Raw genomic sequence first — 24853 nt, forward strand, 5'->3', positions numbered from 1 at the left:
TTATCATCGTAAGATTGATAAGAATAATTTATTTTATCACATCGTTTCCATCGTTTTGGTCTCAAAGCTTCATAGCAGTCTCCGATCTAGACATCTTTAGGTGCTTTATCACAGTCTTTGGTCTTGTCATCAGCTTCAGAGTCCCTGTCGTCATCATCGTAGAAGTCAACGTCTTCACTTGGATTACTGTAAGAATTCGAAATCGATGACGTCGAAGCTCTTTCATCATCTAAAATCTTCCTTTTTAAGTGTCCATCATTATTCCAAAGTATGGAGGATATACTTGATATGAGCTTGAATGTATTCTCACTTTTCACAGTGATGATACTTCCATTGATTTCAGTCTTCCTTAAACTGTTAGCATCCTTCAATTTCAATTGAAGTTCTTTGTAGAGATCAGGAGAGCTATAAACATAATCACGTTCAAGATAAGGAAAATTACCGTCGTCATGCAGTACATTCTTCTTTTGAATAGTAGCGCCATCGTTGCCCTGTATCTTTTAAGTGGACTCGACTTCACAAGTTCTACCGTGTATTTTTAAACTCTTTTAGCGTAAACGACTCGCCACCCCGAACATAACTTATCATTTTTCATAGTGGGTTTTTAACAGAGTCATTCTTCTCGTGTTTTCTAGAATTCTGTCTCAGGACAAACTCCTTGCTGCAGTATCTACAGCGGTGTCTTTTTTACAGCTGCAGGCAACGAACCAGCATCCATGATAGCGTCAGCGACTAATGCCAGATGCAAACTGAAATTTTTTTACATTGGAACATTTACATAATTATAATTTTTATTATTTCATCAGCAAGAGTTAATTTACAAATTTGAAAGAATCATGGTCAAGTAGTATTGCTTTTCAACAGATGTCGCCACGTGTTGTATGGAGGTACAAATTATTTATTTTTTATGTGATATGCAGATTATCACTCACAATCGCAAGAGAAGGAGGGCTTCACTAGACAATGAGGAGAAGGAAGTTCGTATTGTATGACACTGTGTCAAGGAATATTATTTGACTGAGTAATGATTTTTTTTATTGAACTCCACCTGATAAAATTATTGTAAGTGATGATTTAGTAACATAAATTTACTAATTAGATGTAAGTCTGAATACAAATGCATGTCTTATTAATTAAAAAATAATTTTCCATACAGAGATTGAGTTCTCAGAAATATCCATAAGCACTCTGAGAACATCAGCAAAAGTCTCACTAGGAATAAATAACCAGGAGCACAAGAAGAAAACCAACAGGGATATTTTTTTTACAAATAAACACACGGAGAAATCCAAAAAAAATATTGAAATGAATAATCAGGAGCACTCAAAGAAAAGCAACAGAAGTCTTGAAAATTTAGCTCAGTAATGTTACATTTAAACGATTAATATCTATATGTGGTATAACTTGCATAATAATATGCCCATCATATTTCTGTTACAAATATGCATAAGCATAAAATGTATATAGTTATGCTAGGCATATCATAATATCAAATATGCAAGCATATATCTAAATGCAAAAGAAAATGTTCCAGAGCCTTTCCAAGTCTAGGGCCCCCACTGCCAATAACATAAGCCCTCGAAACTGAGGCAGGTCCCATATGGTCCCAAACACTCACTGCAAGCACCAACTCTTACCAGCTCACAAAGGAAAAAACTTGCTTGCCCAGAAGGGGCTTAGCTTGCATATTACATTAAAAACATCAGAGACAAATCACCATCTCTAACTACACCGTAAGCACATAAATCACAGCCCCTCAGGGCGTCCAGAATGGCAAGGCCAAGCAAGGCAGTGGCTTGTCTTGTAGACGGCCGTCATTTACAAGGAAAGGACCGCTGGCGCTAGTACACCTTACTGCAGTCTGGTGAGCGCTATAAATGTGTCCACAGGACGTCCCATAACTGCGTCATGCCGAGAGAAGCTGATACCCATATTAATCACGGTTTTGAATTTAAAAAAACCATGAATAAAAAAAGTTTCTTTTTTTCGAGTTATTGGCATTTTTTTTTCTCAAAAGATTGTAAATTTCCACCTTGCATCGAACTGTGATTAAAAGGTTTTTGCTGCGCAATCATAAATCCTAACCCTAGTATTGCCAACACTTCAAAATAAAATCAAACATGCTATACTTTTTTTTCGGGGGGGGGGGGGGGGGATCAATTTCTTTGCACGACTTATGGGGCAATCATTTTTAATCGGGTAGTTTTGACTATTTAGCTGTAAAATTACTTTGATGACTTAGCACGTTATTTTCAAATAACTTGCTAAGTTAGTAAAGCATTTTTTTTGCGGTATGACTAGTAAAATTTATCCGATTAAAAATTTATTTGCCACACATGTCTTCCTAATAATTATTTTTCCTTAAAAGAATAGCATTTTTTTTCTTTTTAATTAAAATAAGATAGTTATTTATGAATGGTTAGCAAAAATATTTAGTCGTAGTATCTAATAGTATGGTATAGGGTGGGGATTTAAAAACTTTTGTTGAAAAACTGACTACAATTCGAAAACTAAAGACATTTTTCGAATTTTTTTTTTTGTATTCATAGCCGTGATTGATTGGCCTAACTGTTCTCGGCTTGACGTTGAGTTATGGGACATGCTGTATAGAGTTCAGGTCCACGTGTACTGGCGGCGCACCAATCACATCCACCTAGTGCTGAAGCAACAAGGCTGTGGCAACACGTCGTGGTCCTGAAGACGAGACGCCAAGCCCGGCCAAGCGGTCCATGACCGGCGCGCGAGGCGGTCCTAATGGCGGCGGTGAATATTTCACCCGCTGCAATCATCGCGGGCCCCGCCGCCATGATGGCGAGTGGTCACGACATGTCGCACTTAGCGGCGGGCAGGCGCGCGCCCCAAGTCGAGGGTTACCGCCGCGTGTCTCTGCTCGCCCTGCAGGTAGATCCGCCAGGTCAGGACGGCGGTGGGACCAAACCAAGGCCATCTCTGTGAGGAACCTTTAAGGCATACTTTTGTTTAGAAAATAGAAACCGAAGCAGCTTGGCTTCTGGGTTGTAGCCACGTCCGAGGCGGATATATCACCGAAGTTACGGTCGACACTGCAGTCGCCATCATCAGGGTAGAGTTACCGTCGTTTCTGTCGACATTGCAGTTACCTCAATAGGTAACTATCCCGATAATGGCGACTGCAACCCAAACACCAAAACTACTTCAGACAAAGGCCGCGAAAGCCTGCGATCTTTATTAGATGGAATTTATTATAATTTGGAGGGGTACTTTTGAGTCAAACTCAAGATGGCGGTCACTGAACTCTGAGCCAGAACTCGGCAAATCATTCTGTCCCTGGGTTTGAATATCCCCCCCCCCCCTAGAATTACCCCCAGCAAGTGGAGCATGGCCGCCGCAGCGACGCCTCCCAGGCGTGACGGCCGAGTCATGGCGAGGCGACGGGAGCTGGGCTGTCAGCCTCGTGGCTGTCCCGTCAGCGCTACGGCGCCGAGCCTGACACGGCTCGGGACAGCTAGCTACATACAAACAACACAGGGGAGAGAGTGCAAACTAACCCAGTGGCAAGAGGTGTGACCACAAAATATTTAAAACATAAGTTCTACATTATATGTTATATTATCTTAAGTCAAACATGATAAAAAATTTTTTAAGGAATTCGAAGCATTGGAGGTTAATTTCCCCCCATAAATATGTACAATTATTAAAAAAAAAAGAAAAACGTTAAAAATAAAAGAAATTTGTTTTCGTTGTCATAATGTTGGTACCACGTGTATTAAACAGATACATACATTGTTCATACTGGGCATACCGTTTGCTATGTATCTGACTTGACGTGACAACAACGGCAGATTTTTACATAAAAAAAACTTGGAGCTGTCCGGCATTAATCTCCTGTGTATTTGGCTCGGCACTCGACAACGTGCAGAGCTTCCATTGGATTAACACCATAACGGCAGCTGGTGCACCTGCTAGCAATCTTCAGCCAATAGAAAACTACCGAAACACAAAAAAAAGCCTATGGACGTACGTAACCTTAATTGTACGTTTTCCACAAATATGATCAATATAGATATCATAAACAATATTTTTTTTTAGAATATATAAGCAACGTAAGTTTTGCACACACTTATTATTTGCATCCGTCACGTATCGGATTTAATAATGATAAATACCAACTGATCTAGCATGCTGAAGCGGTGGTAATTATTGATAAATGACTAACGCCTTGTAAGACAGTGGAAGGTTGCAGTTGTCAGTGACACGGGCTGCAGAGAGACTGCCTCTTGCTGGTGGCGGGGCCGTGCTGCAGGCATGGGCTGGGTGCGCTCGGGCAGTTGGTCGAGTCTCCGCGGGCGTCACACGTGTGCGGTGTTCGTCTGTCTCCGGCAGTCACGCGTACACTGGTAAGACTTTACAACTTCAATTTACAACACTCCTAGTTACAAATTATCCAGGGATCTTCGTAACTTGCGGTTAGCTTGGTAAGTTTCAACATGAATCAACGATAAATCATATATGAATAATAAAAAAAAACACATAAAAAACGCACCGAGTCTATGGTGAAAAGAGTTATTTTTTGTTCCACGAGTGAGTTTACCTTGTTTACAACGAAACACAGAAACAGAATTCGAAATACAAAGTAGTTTTTGCGAAGACCCAGTTATCTGAAGTTACAAAGAAAGAACTCTTCGTTTGAATGAGGTTGAAAAGTCCGTGAATTTACTGTAATGTATTAATAGCGCATATTCCGTATAGACATAAACGAATAGAGATAACCATCTTCCCACTGATTAAATCGCTGATTCATATTTTAGACAGCTCAGGAAAGGCAGAACAAGCAGAGAATGGCAGAGAGCGCCAACTGCGCAGGAGCTATACAGTACGACAAACAGGCTTTGTTTGCTAATTTGCCCGTCGGAAACTCGCCGAGCTCGACAAGAGCCAATCAGCGCTGACCTTACAGGCAACCTCCCCCCCCCCCTCCACTCATCCCCTCCAACTCCTCCCACGCAGGCGACAGATCACACACACTACGCGCGCGGGAGTGCCGCGCCTTCCCAAACAGTATTTTGCCTCCAACATTCCAACAAGACAGTGGAGGCAGTTCTCTGTTACGACGGTGATTGATATGGTCAGAGATACTTTTGAGTGAACTCTTGAAAATCCTAGTCCCGAACATCAGAGTCTCTATAACCCATTATTCCGTAATACCCAAGACATTCTGAGCCACACTTCTACCTTTTTTTAAAATAAAGGAACAAGACCGTCGAGAGAAAAAAAAAGGGGGGGGGGGGGGGATCCCAGAGCCCGGTTGAGTGTGGAGATATTTTTAATACTTGGTTTTTCTATGGTAGGATGGAATTTACAATTATACTGCTAGTAAAACTCATTGGAAACCTCACAAGCCATTCGATGTGCGCAGATCACATTAAAAGTTATGGCAACAGTAACAGTAACAGTTTGTTTTTTTTTTTCTTTTGGGTTCTATAAACTATAGAATGGGGATACGGCCCGACGAAAGTATTTGCCCCCGGGACCTTAGTTATTCCCGACGGCCCTGCGGGTCAGAAGAGGCGACGAGACCCCGCCTGCACGTGCCACATTCGCCCTTACGCGCCGCCGCGCTACTTGGCCTCGGGAGCTAGCGGCGGCGAGTGGCTGAGGGCAGAACACACACGCGCTCTCACGCACACACCGCCGACAAATTTAATTAACTCTTGTCATATTTACAATGTTGCGTTTCTTTCCGAGCCCCGGGGCGTGTCGAAACGTGCCTCGCTAACAGGGCTGTACCGAGGGGGAGGGGAGGGGGAGAGAGACACACACTCCAAATAATTACCAGCCGGCAGCCGCTGTCCACTTTCCGACCGCGTGTTTCCGCGCGGCAAATATTCCCTAATTTCCGCGAGTTCGAAACGCAGCGGTGATTGCAGGCATAATTAAAACCGTGGGAAAAATGCGTTACCCGCTCGAGGCGCGCTCCGGCCGAGAGACGCGGGGACCGGCGGTCAGCGCGACATGCGCTCCTGCAGCGCCGTGCATCGTGCACTGGGCTTGTACGTATTACATTTCAGTCAGATATGTGTTAACCTGCACATTCATATGTTTATGTGAAACTGCTCATACTACATGATCCATTCAATGGGGAATTCTGATGTAATACAATTTCTTGGGACAAACGCCATTGCAGTTTTTCACTGTTTGTCATGGAAAAAATTCAAGAACGCAAGCTAAGGAACAAAAATGAAAACATAAACCAACAGAGAACAAGTCTAAATCAGGTATGTCAAACAGATAAACCCAACGATGTACCTAAACGGGTATAATGAACAACACAACAACACCGACGAACAAACACAGTAGGTTTCCTATGACAGAAGAGTTGAGACTTTAGGGAACTGGCATCTATTCCCGTCATCAGGCACAAACAAATTGATATTATTTTTTCCATGACTAAATTTCTTCCATGGAATTCTTGTGCTGTCTGATATTAAGTTTGAACGTGTTCGTCGGTGCTGTCGTTGCTGTATTGTCCATAATTACCTGTTTAGTTAAATCATTCAGTTTATCCGTTTAACATTGCGGTTTTAGGCACGCTCTAAGTGGGTTTATGTTTTTTCATTTTTATTTCTTAAATTGCGTTCTTGGATTTTTTTCAATGACAAACAGTACAAAACTGCAATGGCGTATGTCCAAGAAATTGTATTAGATTTTCATACTAGTTTTAAATTATTCAAAATGTTGTTTTATCGAACGCAGTATTTTCATATAGGTCTCCACACTTACTTCATTTTAGAGATGCACAGTATTCTTCACATTACATTTACAACGACCAAGTATAATTGGTAATTTAAATATGCATTTTCACAAAAAACACTTAATTAGCATTTTGTCATTGATTATATGGCACTAGTTCAACATGTTGTAACTAAAGTAGAATTACTATTACTTCATGAGTTCTTGGTTTGCAAGATGGTTGAAGATGTCGACCTCTGCAGCCTGGCTATCGGCGCAAGCGTCTGGGTTCGAGTCCAGGGCAGGGAATGACTGGGAATGTGTTCAATGAAACTAACACTTTACAAACTACAAAAGGTCCCAAAAACCACAAGTTACAAAAAACAATAAAAAAAGATGTTAGAACGCTAGGCTATCAACTAATAGGTCACGAATTCAGCACCCCGCTAATTCAATCAAAATCCCTCTTGGAAGCTGAATTTCGTAAAACATAAAAATACTTTATCAACGTATGTCTATGTAGAAAAAGGAATATACTTGCCAAATTTCAAGTCTGTAGGTCATATATTTAGAAGAATTCATGATGAGTAAGTCAGTGAGTCATTTAACGGTGATTAAATTAATAAACGCTCTGCATTATCCTACACGTATTACGTAATAGGCTACAAAGTAAATTTTAAATGTTTTTTTAGATTCTTTTTTGTATAAATTTAGTAAATGATGTAGTTAAATTAACTGGCAGTTGTGGCAAATTCACACATGCATTGTATATATGTAAATATTCATACCACGGGTAAAAATACACCACCTGTTATGGCATATTTACCAAATAATAATAACTGTACTTTTAACACTTAAATATTATTGTTAATTGAGCAAAATCGTAAAATTACAAAAACAATGTTGAACACACTGCTGCCAAAAAAAAAAATTGTATAAAATAACGTACCATTGTTTACAGGGCTCCAACTTGGCCACAAGATGGGACAGTAAAAAAACTGCCCAATTTTAAAACTTTTATAAAACCTAAAGGAAATAAACATATATACAATTTTAATAGCCATAGACGAGACAGACCAGTTCGAGATCGATAAATAAATTTAAAACTTTTCAAAAGCACTAGAGCTTTAAACAAGCGGCTGTCGAAGCATTCAAGAGCGAGGAACATACAAAAACAAAAATAAATATGTACTTTTATAAACAAAAAAAGAGCTAATTATTTTATGTTTGCGAAAATAAACGTATAGATAAAGATCAGTTATGCTGAACTTTTTAATATACAATACATAAACGTCATTTTTCCTTTCGAATAAAAATATTTGTTCAGATCTTTTATCTGAAAGTTTAATTTTCCTAAATATATAAATCACACCTCTTTAATTCTGAATAAAATAATTTCCGCAACTCCATATAAGTGTAGCAACTGGACAGTCATAGATATATTATGTTCACTAAAATATTAAGTAAAAATAAATTTTGTATTTCAAATAATTTATACATGAAATATTAGTTTATTGACTTATTTAATATGAACTTTTTCTTGCGTACATGCTTACGTCACACTTGCTTGACAGCTCTGGTAGTTACTGTAAGAGTACGCTACTTTTCAATAACTATAAAAATTTTCAGTGCAGGTTTATTGCACAATAAATACAACTGAAAGAAGCTATCTTCGTTTCAACATACATTTGATCTTAACAATTTTCCTACCTTTTTTTTTTTAATTTGACTCGATAAGGGGGAAATATATGGACGGAAAGACGCCATCGGTTTTAACCATTTTTAGGACATAAATGTTATTTCGATTATCTTTTACAATTTTACTTCGTGAAGCATAGTATAAAACTAAAGAGTGGAATACCTGAAAATAATCGTGATTTGTTGCTATAAATTGTTTGCTGCTGCCCGGGCTTCACACAAGTTGAGACTGTAGGGCATATGCTTGAAAGAAGGGAAATTTTTGATCTCTAGCCCACCTTGGTAGCTGATTAATATCTGAAAGTGAGCTAAGAATTAACTAAAACGTCACTAAGAGACGCAGAAGGCATCAACAATGCAATAGCTGTTTCCATGGAGACGAAGAAAGCACCAACAAGGCAATAGCATAGAAAAAAGGGAAATGTTGATATTTCGCCCCCTAAACCCCTCTTTTAAAGTGAATTTCGTAATAAAAAAAAACCTTTCATAGCGGATGTCTCAGTAGAAAAAAGGAATATACATGCCAAATTTTAAGTCTGTAGGTCTTATAGTTTCGGAGAATTCGTGATGAGAAACTCAGTTTGTGGTATTTCGCTTCATAAAAACTTTATCACCCCTTTTCACCTCCTTAGAGGATGAATTTTCAAAAATCCTTTCTTAGTGCTTACCTACATTATATAAGAAACTCCTGTTGCTAAATTTCAAGCTTCTAGACTCACTTTTTTAAGCTGTGCATTGTCTGTCAGTCAGTGAGAATTAATATAAATGTAATAATACTGTCAATAAACACTGTGTTATAGTCTGTGAAAATCTCTTAGTGTGTGATATATGCCATAACAAAGGTAAATGTTGAATGTTAAACAACAAAAAAAGTGCTACGGTACAAATGTCGAAACCAATATGGCGTCTTTGTGTTCCTATCTCTCCCCTTAAGAGAGCGCGTTAGACACGAGAATTCTCTGGAATCTTTATGTCGGCTTTCTGGCAGAGGTGCTTTCTTGTGCACTAACGCGAAATTATCTCCACGGCCGTAAATTTGCAGGTTTTGGCGAAGCCCCAAGACTTTATCCCTCCCCATTTTCCTTGGGGGAAAAAAATCTCGAGGTGTATGAAGCCCGTGGAAAAGTAAGTGGCTTAATTCTTTGCGGCTGTAGGTTGTTAACACACGGTTATTATTTTTACCTCTTTGCTCGCGACTAAAAAAACGGCTTATCGACGAGTATCCAACCAGCGTACCTTATCACATGTTTCACCCATATTCGGCCCCTCGTTCATTCACAGAAGCATTAATATTTCGTGCACTCAATGATCTGGACATGTACTTTTCTCGAAAAGAATATGATCGTAACGTAAGTAGCCCACGTCTCTAACGACATGTCTCAGCTAATGTGATCAGTAATTAGAAATATGTCTCCGTCGATGAGACCATTAAGTACACTTGAAGCGCCGCTGACGCCTTCACGGATCAAGGGATATTTGGTTAATCATTCCACAAAGGATTATAATATTATCTGTAGGTTTACATCAATCGATAGTCATTAGACAGGTAATCAGACAAGACAGAGAACACGCGTGAAAGCACCTATTAAGAGTTTGGGGGGGGGGAGGGGTAATTTGTGGATGACACGGACATCAGATGGTCTGGCAGGGCTTAGGTCCCGTCCCTCCCGAATAGAGAGAATAGTGTGTTACCACTGCGTCACCTCGCTCCCCGTTGTGAACACATAGATTGGTGCAAAGCTGAGTTGTATCAAGTAAATATATGTTGCTGCCACAACAATTATAGGCTGCTACGGAAAATGAGGTTATGTAGGGACAAGTATTTTACACGAAGAAAATCTGAAAGTTCATTAGACTACAATAAGGTATGCCCGCGCTAGAGATTGTTTCCTTGCAGTTGGAGGCCGTCTGCAAGAGAAGTCATTGACAGCTCTGTTTGGCCGGGCCAATCAGGACGTGTTGGCTTCCAAACTGAATGGCTGTGGTTGGTGCACCGACGCGACAGTAGACATGCAACTAAAAGAAACTAGACTCATCACGAAACACAGACGATGCTACAGTGGTTTTAACACTCATCTTGGTCTCGAGATCTTTTGGCGAAAAATACATGGCACCCAGTAAAGGAACAAAATATTCTTAATAGGGTAAAGTCAACGATCTTCTAAAAGTAATATCTGCTACTGTGGTCTTAGAAGAAAACGTAATAAAAAAACAGGTTTACGAAACAATATTGAGTTTATATAAAATACGTCATACTTTTTTTTCCAATCCGTATGGGGATAAAAGGAAACAAACACCCGGGGGCTAAGAATTACACAGCCTGCGGAGGTAACTAGACGCTTGTCAGGGCGACTGCTGACGTAATGTTCTCCGAGTCCCGGGACTGCAGTCGGCCTTCTACATGCGCAAGAGCGACTCCATAATTTGGCAACCGCGGTTTTCGCTTCTAAGTGTGATAGTATACATGCCCATTGTAGTAAAAAAAACAACCGTTTCAGGGACGGAACGCGAGAGCAGAAGTGCCATCCCGACCTCAGCAGCTTCGAACAAGGCTTCGAGCCTTGGGAAGGCGATGGCAGGAGAATTTCAGGTGTTGTGTTATGAACGTATATCAGGGTGGGCGGACAGGGGGGCCAGGGCCCCCTGGAATTAAGAAGCCCCTTACTGGGGCGGGGCGGGGGTGGACTGCCTAAACTTGCAAAAGTGTAACTGTGAAACGGGTTCGATGTCAATACTATGTCTTATGTAAAACTTTCTGTATATTTTAAAGTTTTTCTGCTTATCGCATTCGTTGTAGGCCAAAATATGGGCACTATACAAGATACAAGCACCGTATACAGAGATGACTTGTCGGTTAACCCAGCGTGCAAAACTCTCGGGCCACGGCCCTCCCCCTTGCCCCCTTTCCGAATCCTACAGATTTGCGCCCCTGTGGCATGGCATACCTCCCACTTTAATTAGAAGTTCTAAATGAAAAAAAGGGGGTTGTCTGTAAAGTCGGTTTACGGACGATAATTTTACGTGATACCGTCATAAGAAAACATTGATGAAAAATTGCATACTTTTTAATATTCAAATATTATATACAGTTTTTGAAAATTTAATTTAAATAATTGGTTTAAATATAATCACGAACAATTAGTTAAAAAGCCCGCCTTAACCTGTTTGATATTATAGAAGATTTTCTCGCACGGTGGTTGGCCGGTTCTTGCACGCTCGGCTCAGGCGGAAAGTGACAATTTTTCGTGCGTGCTGCCGGCGTTCATCGATTTATAAGACGTTATCACGTCAAAAAACACGAGAAGGCTATTTCAACGCATTTATGACGCCTTGAGAAGTTAAAAAATAAAATGAAATAAAATTGTACCAGTACAGTAGCACTATAGAACTTGTATAATTTCACACTTTAAAAAATCTGCAATGGTTATAGGTATGGGCAGAAGCAGATTATTTTTTTAGTAATAGGGTTTTTGGGAATGAGAAAAAGGGGAGGGGATCCTGCGCCACTGTGCAAGACAGGGTTCATATGATCCTTGGAAGTCCTAGGGCGGTATTTATATTCACGTCTTGAGCAATTCCTTCGTCAAGAAATTCTTATATGCATTCTTATTTAACATTTGTGTGCCATAGAGGTTGCTTGAGATGATCTCAAGTGATCGCAAACAAGACAATCTTGATGAAGACCATCTTATGATAGTCACATATTTCTTATTTATGAGAGGGCATTCTCCTGTCTCATAGTCGTTGCTTGAGAACACCATCGTAGAAGCATGTTTCATAGTCGCTGAGACCGTGCTTAAGAACACGAATAAGATCGTCTTTGCCAAGACCACTGCAGGCATGTCTCAAGCAATTGCTTGTTCTGATCGCAATGTATAAAATGGCGGATTCTCGTGAACTTCGTATTTTTAAACTTAAATGAATCCTGTATGAAGTGCTGAAGCAATTTTATATGTATTTTAAATGAGTTTAGTGTTTGTTTGTGACCAGTGGTTACATTTTCAAGTGCTAAACAGTCACGTTTATTTACGTATCGATCACAGAACGAGTACAATGGATGTGGAAAACGATGCGTTTAATGATGGTTGATGGTACATATCACAATCAGAAAATTTAATTCTACATTCGTGACCCCCAAAATACTTTAAAAATAAAATAAGAAAAAGTGACATTACACCTTTCATATACCATAATTTTCCATATAAGCTCGTTAGAGGTTTCGTAGTGTAATGGTTACGGAGATGGGTTTCAGGTCTGTAGGTTGAGAAGACAATGCGAATGTGGTTCAAATCCTGGTACTGACAATATTTTTTTTATAGTTACAGTAACTGAAAAATGCAAATATAGCTTTAGAAGAAATTTTATTAGATTAATTTTTTAAAATCTAATTGTTATAATATATTTAAATACATAGCTCAATTTAATGATTTGGTTATTTCATACGCAGTAGGCTTTGAGACATACTGTAGTCTATATATTTTACTTATAATACGATTAAATTATAGAATCACAAGTAACTTGAACAAGAAAAATTAACCTATTATATGAGGAAATTAATGTCTTATATTATTGATGAACAAACACTTTATAAAGGGATTTACAAAATTTTAAGTTCCTTACTATGTACCCTTATCAGATTCGTTCAAACTTATTGTTATAATTCTAAACATACATTTTTCTTACTTAAATTAAAAAAAAAATATTTTACTGTGTAGTTAAATCTGATATTTCTATTAAACTAACATTTACTGTACCTTATCCTGAAGCTGAAGCAGAGTGACATTTTCTCAAAAAAAAAAAGTTTTTCACTACCTGAAATATTTTTTGATAATTCTGTAAAGACAGGTAGCTTTTAAACAAGTAGTAATTCAGTATTAACAGTTCTGAAGATGCTAACTTAATTTTATTATTTTTTAAAAGGGTATTATTAAATCGTTGGATACATAATTTCTTAATGTTAAACTTGCACAGGAAAGACAAAAGTCTATAAAGTTCTTAATTTCATTCATCTCAAGTGACACAAGCTAAGATGCACTACAAGGTATGCATATTTGTGGTCGAAAAACATCAATTTTTCCATGTGTGATTCAAGAGTATTAAAATAATAAACGAATTCCTCACATCAACGTACAAACGCACTTAGAATGTAGTGATATATACTCACTAAATCTTGTTACTATAAATAGCTTCAAATTCTGGGGTTTCAGTGCTTGGTGTGAATAGGACCAGAATATTTAACGAAAACAGTTCAATCGGCCAAGTTCGTGTATGCTCGTGTCTTTTCGGCTGTCTCAAGTAAGTGCTTCGTCAAGCCATAAGTACGGCAAACAAGCTCTTGCATGAGCATGCAGTCTTCATGAAGCTCGTCTTGTTCGCGGACTATGAAACATGGAGATTTAAATCGCTGCCTTGAGAAACAAGACCGTCTTCGTCAAGACGGTCTCAAGACATTGCTCAAGATGCGACTATAAATACCAGCCCTAGATTCCCCAGAGGGCAGTTTTATCAGAAGACTATACGATGTGGCGAGGAAGCTGAAAATTACTGTTATAGCTTGAAAAAAAAATATTGGACAAAACGGGAAGTGCTCTATACTTATGTCTACATACCAAAAAAAAATTAATAAAGATTTGGTTTTATAAATTAATGCAAAGTTTGGTGCGAATTGGTAAGAGAATATTAACACTTTGCTAATGCCCTACATAACAAACACAGCAAGAGCACCTACAACTACAATATGCTACGATACATACATAAAGTATTTTCTTAAAATACTTTATTTACTTGAATAAAAAATATGTACAACAATTTCTTTAATGTTTTGAATGAAAAAAAGGTAAATACTATACTGTTTCACGTTTAGAGTAAAATACTTATTTTGTATTCCACCGTTAGTCATAATAAGTTTTAATTATTTTTATATTATACTATTTCTTGATTTTTATATGACCATAAATCTACTGACTGTATTATTATAATTGTAGTGATTCTGTCAGAAAAAAAATTATCAAATGGTAAACACGAATCATTATTTCACAGGATAAACTTATTGTAACAGTGAGTGACTATTAACAATAAGGCATTTCATGAAAGTATGCTATATGGCGTGCATCTGTCAACACAGCACACCGAAACAAGGACAGCGCTTATGGCATAAATCGTGCATTGGAAAGATAAAATAAACACCCATTTAAATTCACATTGAAGTCTAAGAATGAAATGCACTATAACTGAAGAACACTTGAATTTTACTTCTGAAATAAATAATATTTAAAAAATTAAAAACAGGACACCCTTCAAAAATACCATTACATAAATCATTTTTTATTATTTGTTTTGGCATAATTCTGTATATTTTGTTTTCATTTACTTATGAAAATATAAAATATTTATGTAGGACATAAAGAATTTACACTCTTTTATATTTTTTAATTAAACTTTCATAAGAAAATGAATTTATGTACTAAATTTTCAATGAAATAAACAATGGTCAGAACGTTAAAAATTATTTTGAGTACCTTAAATTAATAACAATAATATTTAAATGCTATTCAAGAATGTAGACGAGTTTTTATATAATCTGCTTGAAAGAGTAAATTCAAAAAATATTTTTAATACTAAAAATTAACCTGCGTCAATCATTCAAACATGATTTTAATTAATAATAACAATATGTATCAATACTGATTTAAATCGATGAAACTAAACAAAAACTCATTTTACACTAAAAGGAAAGTAGAGACTTAATTTAATTACATACTTGAAAAAAGTATTTCATAAAAATAAGCTTAATAAAAACAGAAATACATTCATTTTAAATACGATATGTATGTTTTTCTTGGAACTGTTTTATTATATTCTTTTCTTACGCTGTGTTGGTAGTTGTGCAAATGTAACCGTATAGTTTTTAGTTTAATTTTTTTCAGATTTTTAACTGGCTGTGTTGTCAGCTTTTATTATATTTTGCAAACTTATCCTCAAGAACGGAAAATTGTCATTAAAATTTTCATTGAGTGTACGCATCAAAATTGATATTAACACGTGAGGATATCATACGATCTTAAGCAAAAACTAGGTCGAAAACTCAGAAAATTTCAAACAGTAGGTAAAATACCTCTTAAACTGACCAGCCACTTCAAATTGTAAATTAACAAAAATTAAAACAGAATTATCGAAGATAAAATATCTTCAGATAACAAAAATACCGTGATAAAAATTTTTGTTGGACCAGTGAATTAACAGTTCCCGGGATTACGCTTCTTGGATTTAGTCTACAGCCGATCCCAACTGAAGAAACTGTGACACACACTGCTTGCTGATCACTGAATATCTGAAGACAAACTTTGCTAAATAAAACAAAAAGCAATAATTATGTACGTGAACATAGCAAGGAATTGAGCACATAAAAATAATAACTGCATGCAAATGTAAAAACTCGACATGGATTCACCATCGTAAACTCGTTAGCAAAATTTTCCGTACATATATATCACATATTCAAATAAAACATTCGGATTTCGAGTGTAGAAACCATGGATTAAGGAACTGGCAGGATATGGCATGCTGTGGCGTATTTGAAGTCACTGTCTTCCACGTTCTTTGAATGATTATTGCAATGAAGAAGATTGGTTCAAATCATTATTCTGGACACATCCATTTGTTAGTTTGCACTCAAGTCATAGAGAAAACCCGGTCCGTTTAGTATCATCGTTGAGTTCCTCTGTCTGTCTCTGTATTGTCCAGGGTGGTTGTTTTGTCTCCAATTACTGTTTTTTGTTGCAGCTGCCTCGCCGCTGTCAGCAAACTGTGTTTGTCTGTGCTGTGTTATTGTTCCAATTCCTTTAACGAAATTATCCATGCATTTTAAATTTTAGTTTTATTTTGGCTTGTTTTCTGTGAGTTCTTTGTCCGATCATCGGGTTTTCTGTATGACATACAGTGTACACTATCACCACTGGTGGAGATATGAGGTGTTGTCGGGAAAGGTTTTGGTTTTGTTGGTTTGACAAAAAAACGGGGGGGGGGGGGGGGGGCAGAAAAGTTACTGCCCCGGGTGAAAACTAGTCTAGTTATAGTTACGTCCATACTTGTGTGTACTTAAACACCAAAATGCTTCCTCGTAGTGTGTGACGGCAGGGTAATTGCGGGACAACTCACCGTGCGCGGCGACCAGCAGACAGCTGAGCAGCACCCAGCGGGCGGCCCTCATGGCAGCGCCTGCCCCGAGCGCCGCCTGCAACAACCACACACACACACGTCAGCACACGCCTGGCCGGGCAGGGCCGACTGCAAACCGTACAGCATCTACCGAGCGTGTCTGATTACGGACAGCGTTCGAGAGCCATTGCACCGGTCAGTGCAGGATTCGGCTTCTGAGGTGACCGCGTGGTCGGGCGACACTGCCTCGCGGCCTCTGCGCGCCAGACACGGAACTGGCCCGTGACGAGCCTCTGTGGGACTCGTAGCGGTGACCCTGTCGTTTCACGATTGGTAGAGTCCCGGAAATTTCGCGGATTCCTCTGGCCTCAGGATAGAATTCAAAGTTTTCGACCCATGATTACTTTCCCATTGGTTGATTTCTTAGCGAGGACATTTTTATCCTTGTTATTTGGCACTACCTGATTCACTTACTTCTCTCCTAGCTGGACATCGTTGGCTCACGGTCGTAGAGGGGCGTGTCCAGATAACTGCGGTCCAATCATGAACACAGTGCGACAGTGTCGAGGTTTGCATTCTAGCTTGCGACAAAATGAATGCGCGAAAATTCAGTGGCTCTAACGATTGGATATTAAAGATGAAGGCTGTCTGCGCGACCCTATGCCACTTAAAATACTGCGTTTAGGATTTTTCGTACCTGAAAATGTCCGTGAAAACACCCGATTCAGGTTATTTCACTTTCCAAAAAAAAATGTTATAGGTAAAACCATGGAAAAAACATAAATAGAAACATGCAATGACCCTTTAATGCTATCCGTAAATTAATTGTCGTTTTGTTTATTGCTTTATTCTAAATTTAAGCTTATTGAAAATATGACGTTATAGAAAGTTTAAGTTCATTCTATCGCTGTTAATAAAATTACTTAAAATTAACGATTTTTTTTTTACTTTTTAGTTCATACAACAAAAGTGATTTTTTTAATATAATATGTTTTACACTTTAGTTCATATTGATAAACATTTTTTGATAAATATCTCGAAATGCACCACAAAATCAATTTTCACTGTCCCAAAAATTTCGGGGACAGTTTAATACCCCCCTCCACCCCCCCCCTCCCCCCGGGCCCGAGGGGTCCGTTGGTGCCCGAGGCCTCGGAAGCACGTCAAAATCAACGTTCTTCAATTACCTCCCCCTGAAGGGGTGGTAGGGGGAGGCTGAGGTCCCCGAATGGCTCGGAAACACTTCAAATCAAAGCGATTTTTGAAATTTTTCGTAATATTGTGGCGACGGTGGGGTTGGGGTGGGTTGGGCAGGGGGGGGGGGGGCAGTCAAAGCCTAGGCAAATTTTACATCATGCCCCGGGCTCTTGGCTCGAAACACTACAAAATCGAAGGAGAATAGATTTTTAAATTTCCGAAATTCTGAGAATTGACCTCCAGGGAAGGGGGGGGGGGATGAATCTACCCCGGGGCAAATTACCCACCATGCTTCGGCCTCAAAGATACAAAAAACATTGTTATTGCACATAGCTCGAAAGTAGTGGTTTTTTGTCCCTTTGAACCTCCCCCCCCCCCCTTCTAAACAATAGTTACCCACTTCAATCTTTGATAAGTGTTTAAGTCAGCCAGAATAAACAAACAAAAAAATTACTAAAACATAATTTTCAGTTCCTAATAATGTAAATAGTTGTTTGGCTGCAACGCATATTTAGACTGTCAAATAATTCCACCCACCTCTCGGAGTAAGTTCTTGATATACTGTGATACACACTATCTAAACAGCGGGTTCGATACTCTCAATTTTCACTGGCCAGTAAAAACACTGCCGAGCGTTTCGAAAAGTCTGATAGCAAGATACAGTACGTTTACTTCTTAAAATTCCATTGACACTCGCTGCTTGTCAGCAATATCGGACGGAACCCGTAATGCGTTTTCAGCAAGTTAGGCTACATGTATCAGACTATAGGAGCAGAGAGGCGATAGCTATTAGCCCCACATTGTCACCTCCCTGCATTTCATAATTTCCTAATATCAAACTGAAATTAAACTGCAAGACTTCTTTTAAAAACTGTGATTGAAATTTTGTCAGCTTAGTAATACAAATGACCATAAAAATCTCACCATTCCTTAGCTATCTATTATCCTTTATATTCATGTATCACTCAAAAATTACTGAATGGTTTTATAAGAAATTATTTCGGTACTGAGAATTTTAGCTACCTTAAACACTAAGGGGATGAAAAGAGGTATACATTGATGATTAAACTCATATCTCCAAAGCTAATCTAGTGGCTTTTAAGATGAGTACATGAATAATAAACAAACAAAACCTTCCAACTTCGTTTTACTGTTTTCATAAATACCGCCCATAAGCGGGGTGAAAAAGGAAATTATCTGACGACCAGACTGCAGACTGTTGTACATTTCAACACCCTCTGCCATTGACCCACATGTTACTGGGCACTCCTTAAAGGAGTATAAACAACAGATCGCAATAAGCAGTGACCCAGTCATGGGGGACCAGGGCAGAGGTAATAACATTTATCCGAACAATAAAACGTTATGAAGTTTACAACGATTACTACTCTCTAGGAAATAAGAAAATTACTATGATTATTATAAAGTAATGAGCTTATACATCAAGTAAATAATAAAAAATAAAAAAGTCTAAAATAACTTTATAAAAAGCTAACTGGATTAATATTCATTTTAAGTATTTTACTACTATCTTTTTATTAATATTTAATAATGCAAACATGGTATTTTTGTATTCTTGAATGTCCTTACAGATAATTTAATTTCTAAAACAATATAATGATCTGAATTTGAACTAACAGGATTAAACCAAAATTATTGTGCCAGACAGGCAGTCTACATCTTACCAAAAATATGCACAAGAAACATACAAAACGCTGAAAGACACAATATTTCTGACATGTCATCGAGTTTCTATGTTACCGAATAGATAAAAATTCGAAATTCTGTGAATGTAAAATCAGTAATACTTGACAGCATTGCACAAGCGGCAGCCAATGAACAGTTACCACAGAACCGTCAAAATCGTCAAAATCGTCAAAATCGTCAAAATCGTCAAAATCGTCAAAATCGTGTATCATGCCTGAGACCCGGAAATTCCGCGAATTAGTTTGGCGTCAGGCTAATATTCAAAACCTTGTGTTTGCTCCACCAACGTTTGTTTTTCCATTGGCTGATCTGTAAGCGAGAAACATTTATGTTCTTGTTAATTGGCACTACCCGATGCGCTTACTTCTCTCCTGGTTGAGCGTCGTTGGCTCACGGTCGCAGAGGCTAGTGTCCAAATAACTGCGGTTCAATCATGGACACAGGCAAGAGTATGAAGATTTTAATTCTATCTTGGGACCAAATTAATCCACGAAATATCCGGATCTCTTGTCATTTCGGAGGCAGCAGGTGCGATGTTAAGGTTGTAAACAATTGCCATAGCATCCTTTCGGGTGGGAGATCTTTTTGTATGGACATGACGCCATTGCAGCGTTTCTCTGTAATATGTCAGAAAAAAAACCACTGGAAGAATCAAGTAAGACGAATGTTAAATGGATAGACAGCACAGAAAATTCCGTGGAAGGAAAACGTCGGGGAAAAAAAACATCTCAGCAATGATGAATACAGTGCTGTCTGTTCATTAACACTTAACATATGTTCATTTGGCTTGTTTTTTTCTGTGTGTGTTTGTGTATTCATAATTCTTGTTCATTATTGTGTTTTATCTATGCCATACAGTAAAAACCAGCAATGGCGTAGGATCATAAAAATGTTTTGAAACCGTGTTCGATATTTTTATGCTGATGCACTTATGTGTGCTGTGCATTAAATCCCTACGCACTTTACATTTAATAAATCTAGCACATCCCGCGTGGCCTCGCTGGCGAACCACGCGCGGAACACGGACACCATCTCGCTGCGCGACTCCCGCGCGCGCAAAACGGAACGCGCGGGCCGCCGGCCGCCTCGCCGCGGAACGAGATTGACTGTCGAAAACATGCGTCGCCGAGAGCGCTAATCGATTATATCGTCGGCGGCGCTATTGGATTATCGAACAACCAATCCGCGCCGGCCAGCGGACTCCACGCCGGGAGCGCTGGTGGCGCGCGTAGCGGCCGACCGAAGAAACGGCGCAGTGATTGTGCAGACGCCTCGCGATTTACTGTGGGGTTTGTTGCAAGACAGGTTTGAGTTTATTCCAGGTACACGCCTATTGTCGGTACACGAATCACAGCCATTCAGTGCTGAAGCAAACGTGTCCTGAATGTCCTGGCCAAGTAAGGCAATGGCTTCTCTTGCAGACGGCCGCCAATCAGAACACGGTCTTACCGCGTTACAATCTCGTAAACGGTCCGATATTTTTCACTAAAAATACCTGTCCATCACTATACTGATAGAAGAGTGTGTGTCTGCAGTTCGCGTAGCGCGTAGCCGGCAAGGCCTGCTGCCGTGACACTTGTAGTACGTGGACTCTCCAGAGGGGTCCGTTTGCACCTCGAAGAGATTGTTCAAACGAGCTGTGGTATGTGTGTCAGGGGCGTAGCCAGGGGGGGGTTTTAGGGGTTCAAACCCCCCCCTTAGCACCAAATCTTTAATTAATTTCTTATTCATCACTCAAACAAATTTCATATTAAAATTAATAAAATTTTTATTATTACAATATTTAAATTTAAGAACCGAAAACTGCTAAAATAGCACTATTTTACACCTTAAAATCCAAATTTTCCCGGGGGAGGACCCCTTTAATGCGGGGGGGGGGGGGGGGGGCCATGCTTCTTAACACCCCCCATACACAAATCCTGGCTACGCCACTGATGTGTGTGCGACTCTCACCACATAGTTTATTGTGTATTCGCTCTAGCTCAGTCCCTTGTATTCCCCTTTCGGGGGCAACAACAGGATCAGGAGAATATTGCATGACTTGGTAATCACACTAACTAAACAACAAACAAGCTAGCAAGCACAACAAATTGCAATGCAATTGTCTGAATCATATTTAAACTTAAGTGCCAATTATCGGAAGTGGAAGTGCTGCTTCTGCTACTAATGGCTTACAGTTTAGGTGGAGAGCCAATCAGAAACCCTCACACACAGACTACTAAGTTGAGACGTCTCACAGTCGGCAGCCAGTGAACAGGTGGCATTAGCTCGAGTGAACAGGAGACTACGGAGTCCATCCTGAGATAAAGATGGACTCACAGTGATCCCTCGCGTCCGTCCGTCAAACAGCCGAGCATTCGCAATAATCCACAGGTCCGTATTAAATTTTTCTACTTAGATACTGCCAACTAACTATTAAGGCTTAATTTTTTGAAAACTATTTCACTAAGCACTTATAAATAAAAAACTCTAAAATATTTATGTAAATATATTTTCGAGTTACCGTGCATTATTACACATTTTTGAGTGATAGGAAATTTTTGTTTCAAAAATCAAAAACTTAAAACTTGTTTAAACGAAAGTCAAAAACATAATATGAAAACAGCAAAACAAATAAAGATACTAAAAAAACTTTTTAAATAAAGACAATGTCTTTCAGACATTTTGTAGGTTATTATTTCATCTGTACGTCCGTCGAAAGTTCAAGCTCGGCAAGGTATTGACGGACGGACGGACGGACGGACGGACGGACGCTCAAACGGACGAACGGACGGACGGATGAAATTTTTCGGCGCCATATGATTGGCTGCATGCCACGTTATTGGGAGAAGGATGAACGGATCAGGTGTTGGTCCAGCTTAACTTAACCCGCGGATTATTCCAGTCCATATGCCATTTTCTTTAAAGGCTCGTTCAGCCTAAGGTGTTCACCTTGCGATGGAGAATGACGATATTGTGAAACCAACTGCGCGATGTGAGGACCCTAGGAAAGGAAACTATTTACAATGGTAAATTAAATTATAGATGTACTCTAGAATAGGGTTCTCAGCTTTTCGCGGCCATTGTGAAATTTTTCCTGTCATTAAATAACCTCATTTGGAAAGAAAGTGTTTTCTTATCGGCTGCAGCTGTAAGACAATTAGAGTCTTCCTTTCTTCTAGTTGGTTGGTTAATTTGGTCAATCAGCGATGGGCCTCTGTGATTGGTTGGTGATGCTGACCAATCAGTGACATCTTACTTTACGGTTGGCTGGGCTATCTGGTCAATCAGAGGCGATCTGGCTTTTTTTTTTGGATGCAGAGCTAGGTTTCGAGAATTTCTGAAGAGTGGTTCCCATATTCTAGTTAATTTGTATCCAGCCTCCCTATTTATGAATTATGGGAGGGTCCGTGTATTTTTCTCGAAAAGAAAATCAGTTGGTATACCCGCGTTAGCGATTGTTTCCTTGTGATTGGTCGCCGTCTGCACGAGAAGCCATTTCCCAATTGGGTCGTGCCATTCAGGAGCGTTTGCTTCCGCACAGGATGACTGTGATTGGTGTGATGACGGTGGACATATACCTTAAATAAACCCAGCTAATCAAAGAGGCGCAGTGGACGAGAGGTTAAAACCCAAGCCTCCAATTTAACGACCGGGGTTCGATTCCCGGCGTGGTCAAATCCTGATTTTCTCAAGTGGGAAACATGGCGGACGATGGTGTGGGTTGTGGATTTTCTCGAGGCACTCCCGTTTCCCCCACTAATTCAATCCACCGCCGATCCACACCCCATACCATCTCACCACATGCATTCTCTCCGCTGGCTGGAATAACAGGTTTATCCATGCAGACCCTGCCTCAGGCGGGAAACAACATTTCAATTATTTTTATTTTCAACCACCAAACTCAGAATCTTACCACACAGCTGGTCTGGAAATCTTTTCGCGAAGATTTCATGGCCATATTTATGGGTGTTTTAATATTCCTACTGATTCTCTATGACTTTGGTGTCGTTTGAATGCATGTTTGTATTTTAATAGACAAAAAATTAATATTCTTCTGTAAGTAATATTTTTTTTTTTCACTTCGTCTTCTGTCATTTGCATGACATTGCTGAGTATATGAGGTTTACGTTTATAACACGCACATAGCTGAGGTGCAGGTCTGACAGTGGAGCGGCCATCAGAGCGGCCCTCGGGCGAGGCTGGCCGCTCCGCGCGGCGACGAGCGGCTGGCAGATGGCCGTAACTCACGCCGACACGGCAACAGCGGCGGCCACACCCGGAGGGGCGCATCAATCGAGTGCGATTACAAAACCCCGTCGGCGATATCGTTAACGACAGCGCGTTCGCCGAGAACATGTGGTGGGGCTGCTCCCACCCCCCACCAGGCTGCACTTTCCACCCCTTCGCTCACCGAGAACAAACAGCCCTTTATTCCATTTCGCATCGCGGTAACTTCATTTTTATCCGAATTGAATTGCATCCGCGCATCAACCTGGGTGTTGCTAAACCTCCTCTCTCCCCTTAGCGCGCGCCGTGCGCATTCCGACTGATTAGGAGGTGTCGGGCTTTTACATTAGTGGCTTTTTCGGCAGTGCGCAGTGGAAGTGACCAGGATGTAGGGGTGGCCGACGGCCGGCGCAGTGTAAATCACTATGTTTTTAAACACTGTTAGAATCTCATCAGCGAAATGCAATTAGCCGCCGCGGAGGGGTCGCCGCATGACGGCGAGGGGAGGGGGTGTATTCGCGCTACTGGATTGGTGGCGACGTGCAATGGTGGTGGCTCGCGGGAAAGAGGGGTGGTAAATGGCGTCGCCAGAGGGTTGCGACAGGGGGTGGGAACGCGAAGCAGCGCCGACTCCCACACGACCGTCTGGGGAATACTGGCTCCGAGAGACCGTGCCGCCATCTTGATGATTTCCGAACCAACTCTTGTATGTTCGAATAACTAGTTAATAGTATTTTTCGTGAGGGTGATAGAACAACTTTGCCAGCTGTTTGCTTCCAAATTCTTTCTGGTGGGAATAAATATTTTTTACGTTTTCGGTAAAAGGGGGGGGGGGGGGGTTATATTCCCCGCATCACCCCCTCCCCCCCTTTTTAAGCTCCTGGTGGCAGAGTCACCAACTACTTCTTGGTTTCTGTTGAGGCGACGGTCGTAGAGATGAGGGTGGGAACGACGTTTCGGCATGCCTTGTTGTAGACATCTTCAAGGGTCAATAACAACTCAGTCCAGGAAGAAGTTAGTGATTCTAATAACGGTTTAGAATCATTTAGTTGCTACACACTGTTAAAGACAGAGTAAGGCATCTTTGACAGGTTCTGCAAGGAACACTAACATTTTGACAACTGAATATTCTTAAAAAATAAACAAAATAATTATTGATTTATCTCAAGTCAAGACC

General features: G+C 39.8%; 1 protein-coding gene across 1 annotated transcript in view; it reads right to left on the reverse strand.

Annotated features, from left to right (window-relative positions):
- The window catches only part of LOC134527831 (uncharacterized), a 974295-nt gene that overhangs the window by 818262 nt on the left and 131180 nt on the right, over positions 1–24853 (reverse strand). The window contains exon 2 of the mRNA XM_063360779.1: positions 16564–16639. Within this exon, the coding sequence (XP_063216849.1) occupies positions 16564–16615 (52 nt within the window). The 5' untranslated portion in view covers positions 16616–16639. The remainder of the gene's footprint in view (positions 1–16563; positions 16640–24853) is intronic.

The sequence above is a fragment of the Bacillus rossius genome, chromosome 1, assembly GCF_032445375.1.
Source record: "Bacillus rossius redtenbacheri isolate Brsri chromosome 1, Brsri_v3, whole genome shotgun sequence".
Taxonomy (NCBI): Eukaryota; Metazoa; Arthropoda; class Insecta; order Phasmatodea; family Bacillidae; genus Bacillus; species Bacillus rossius.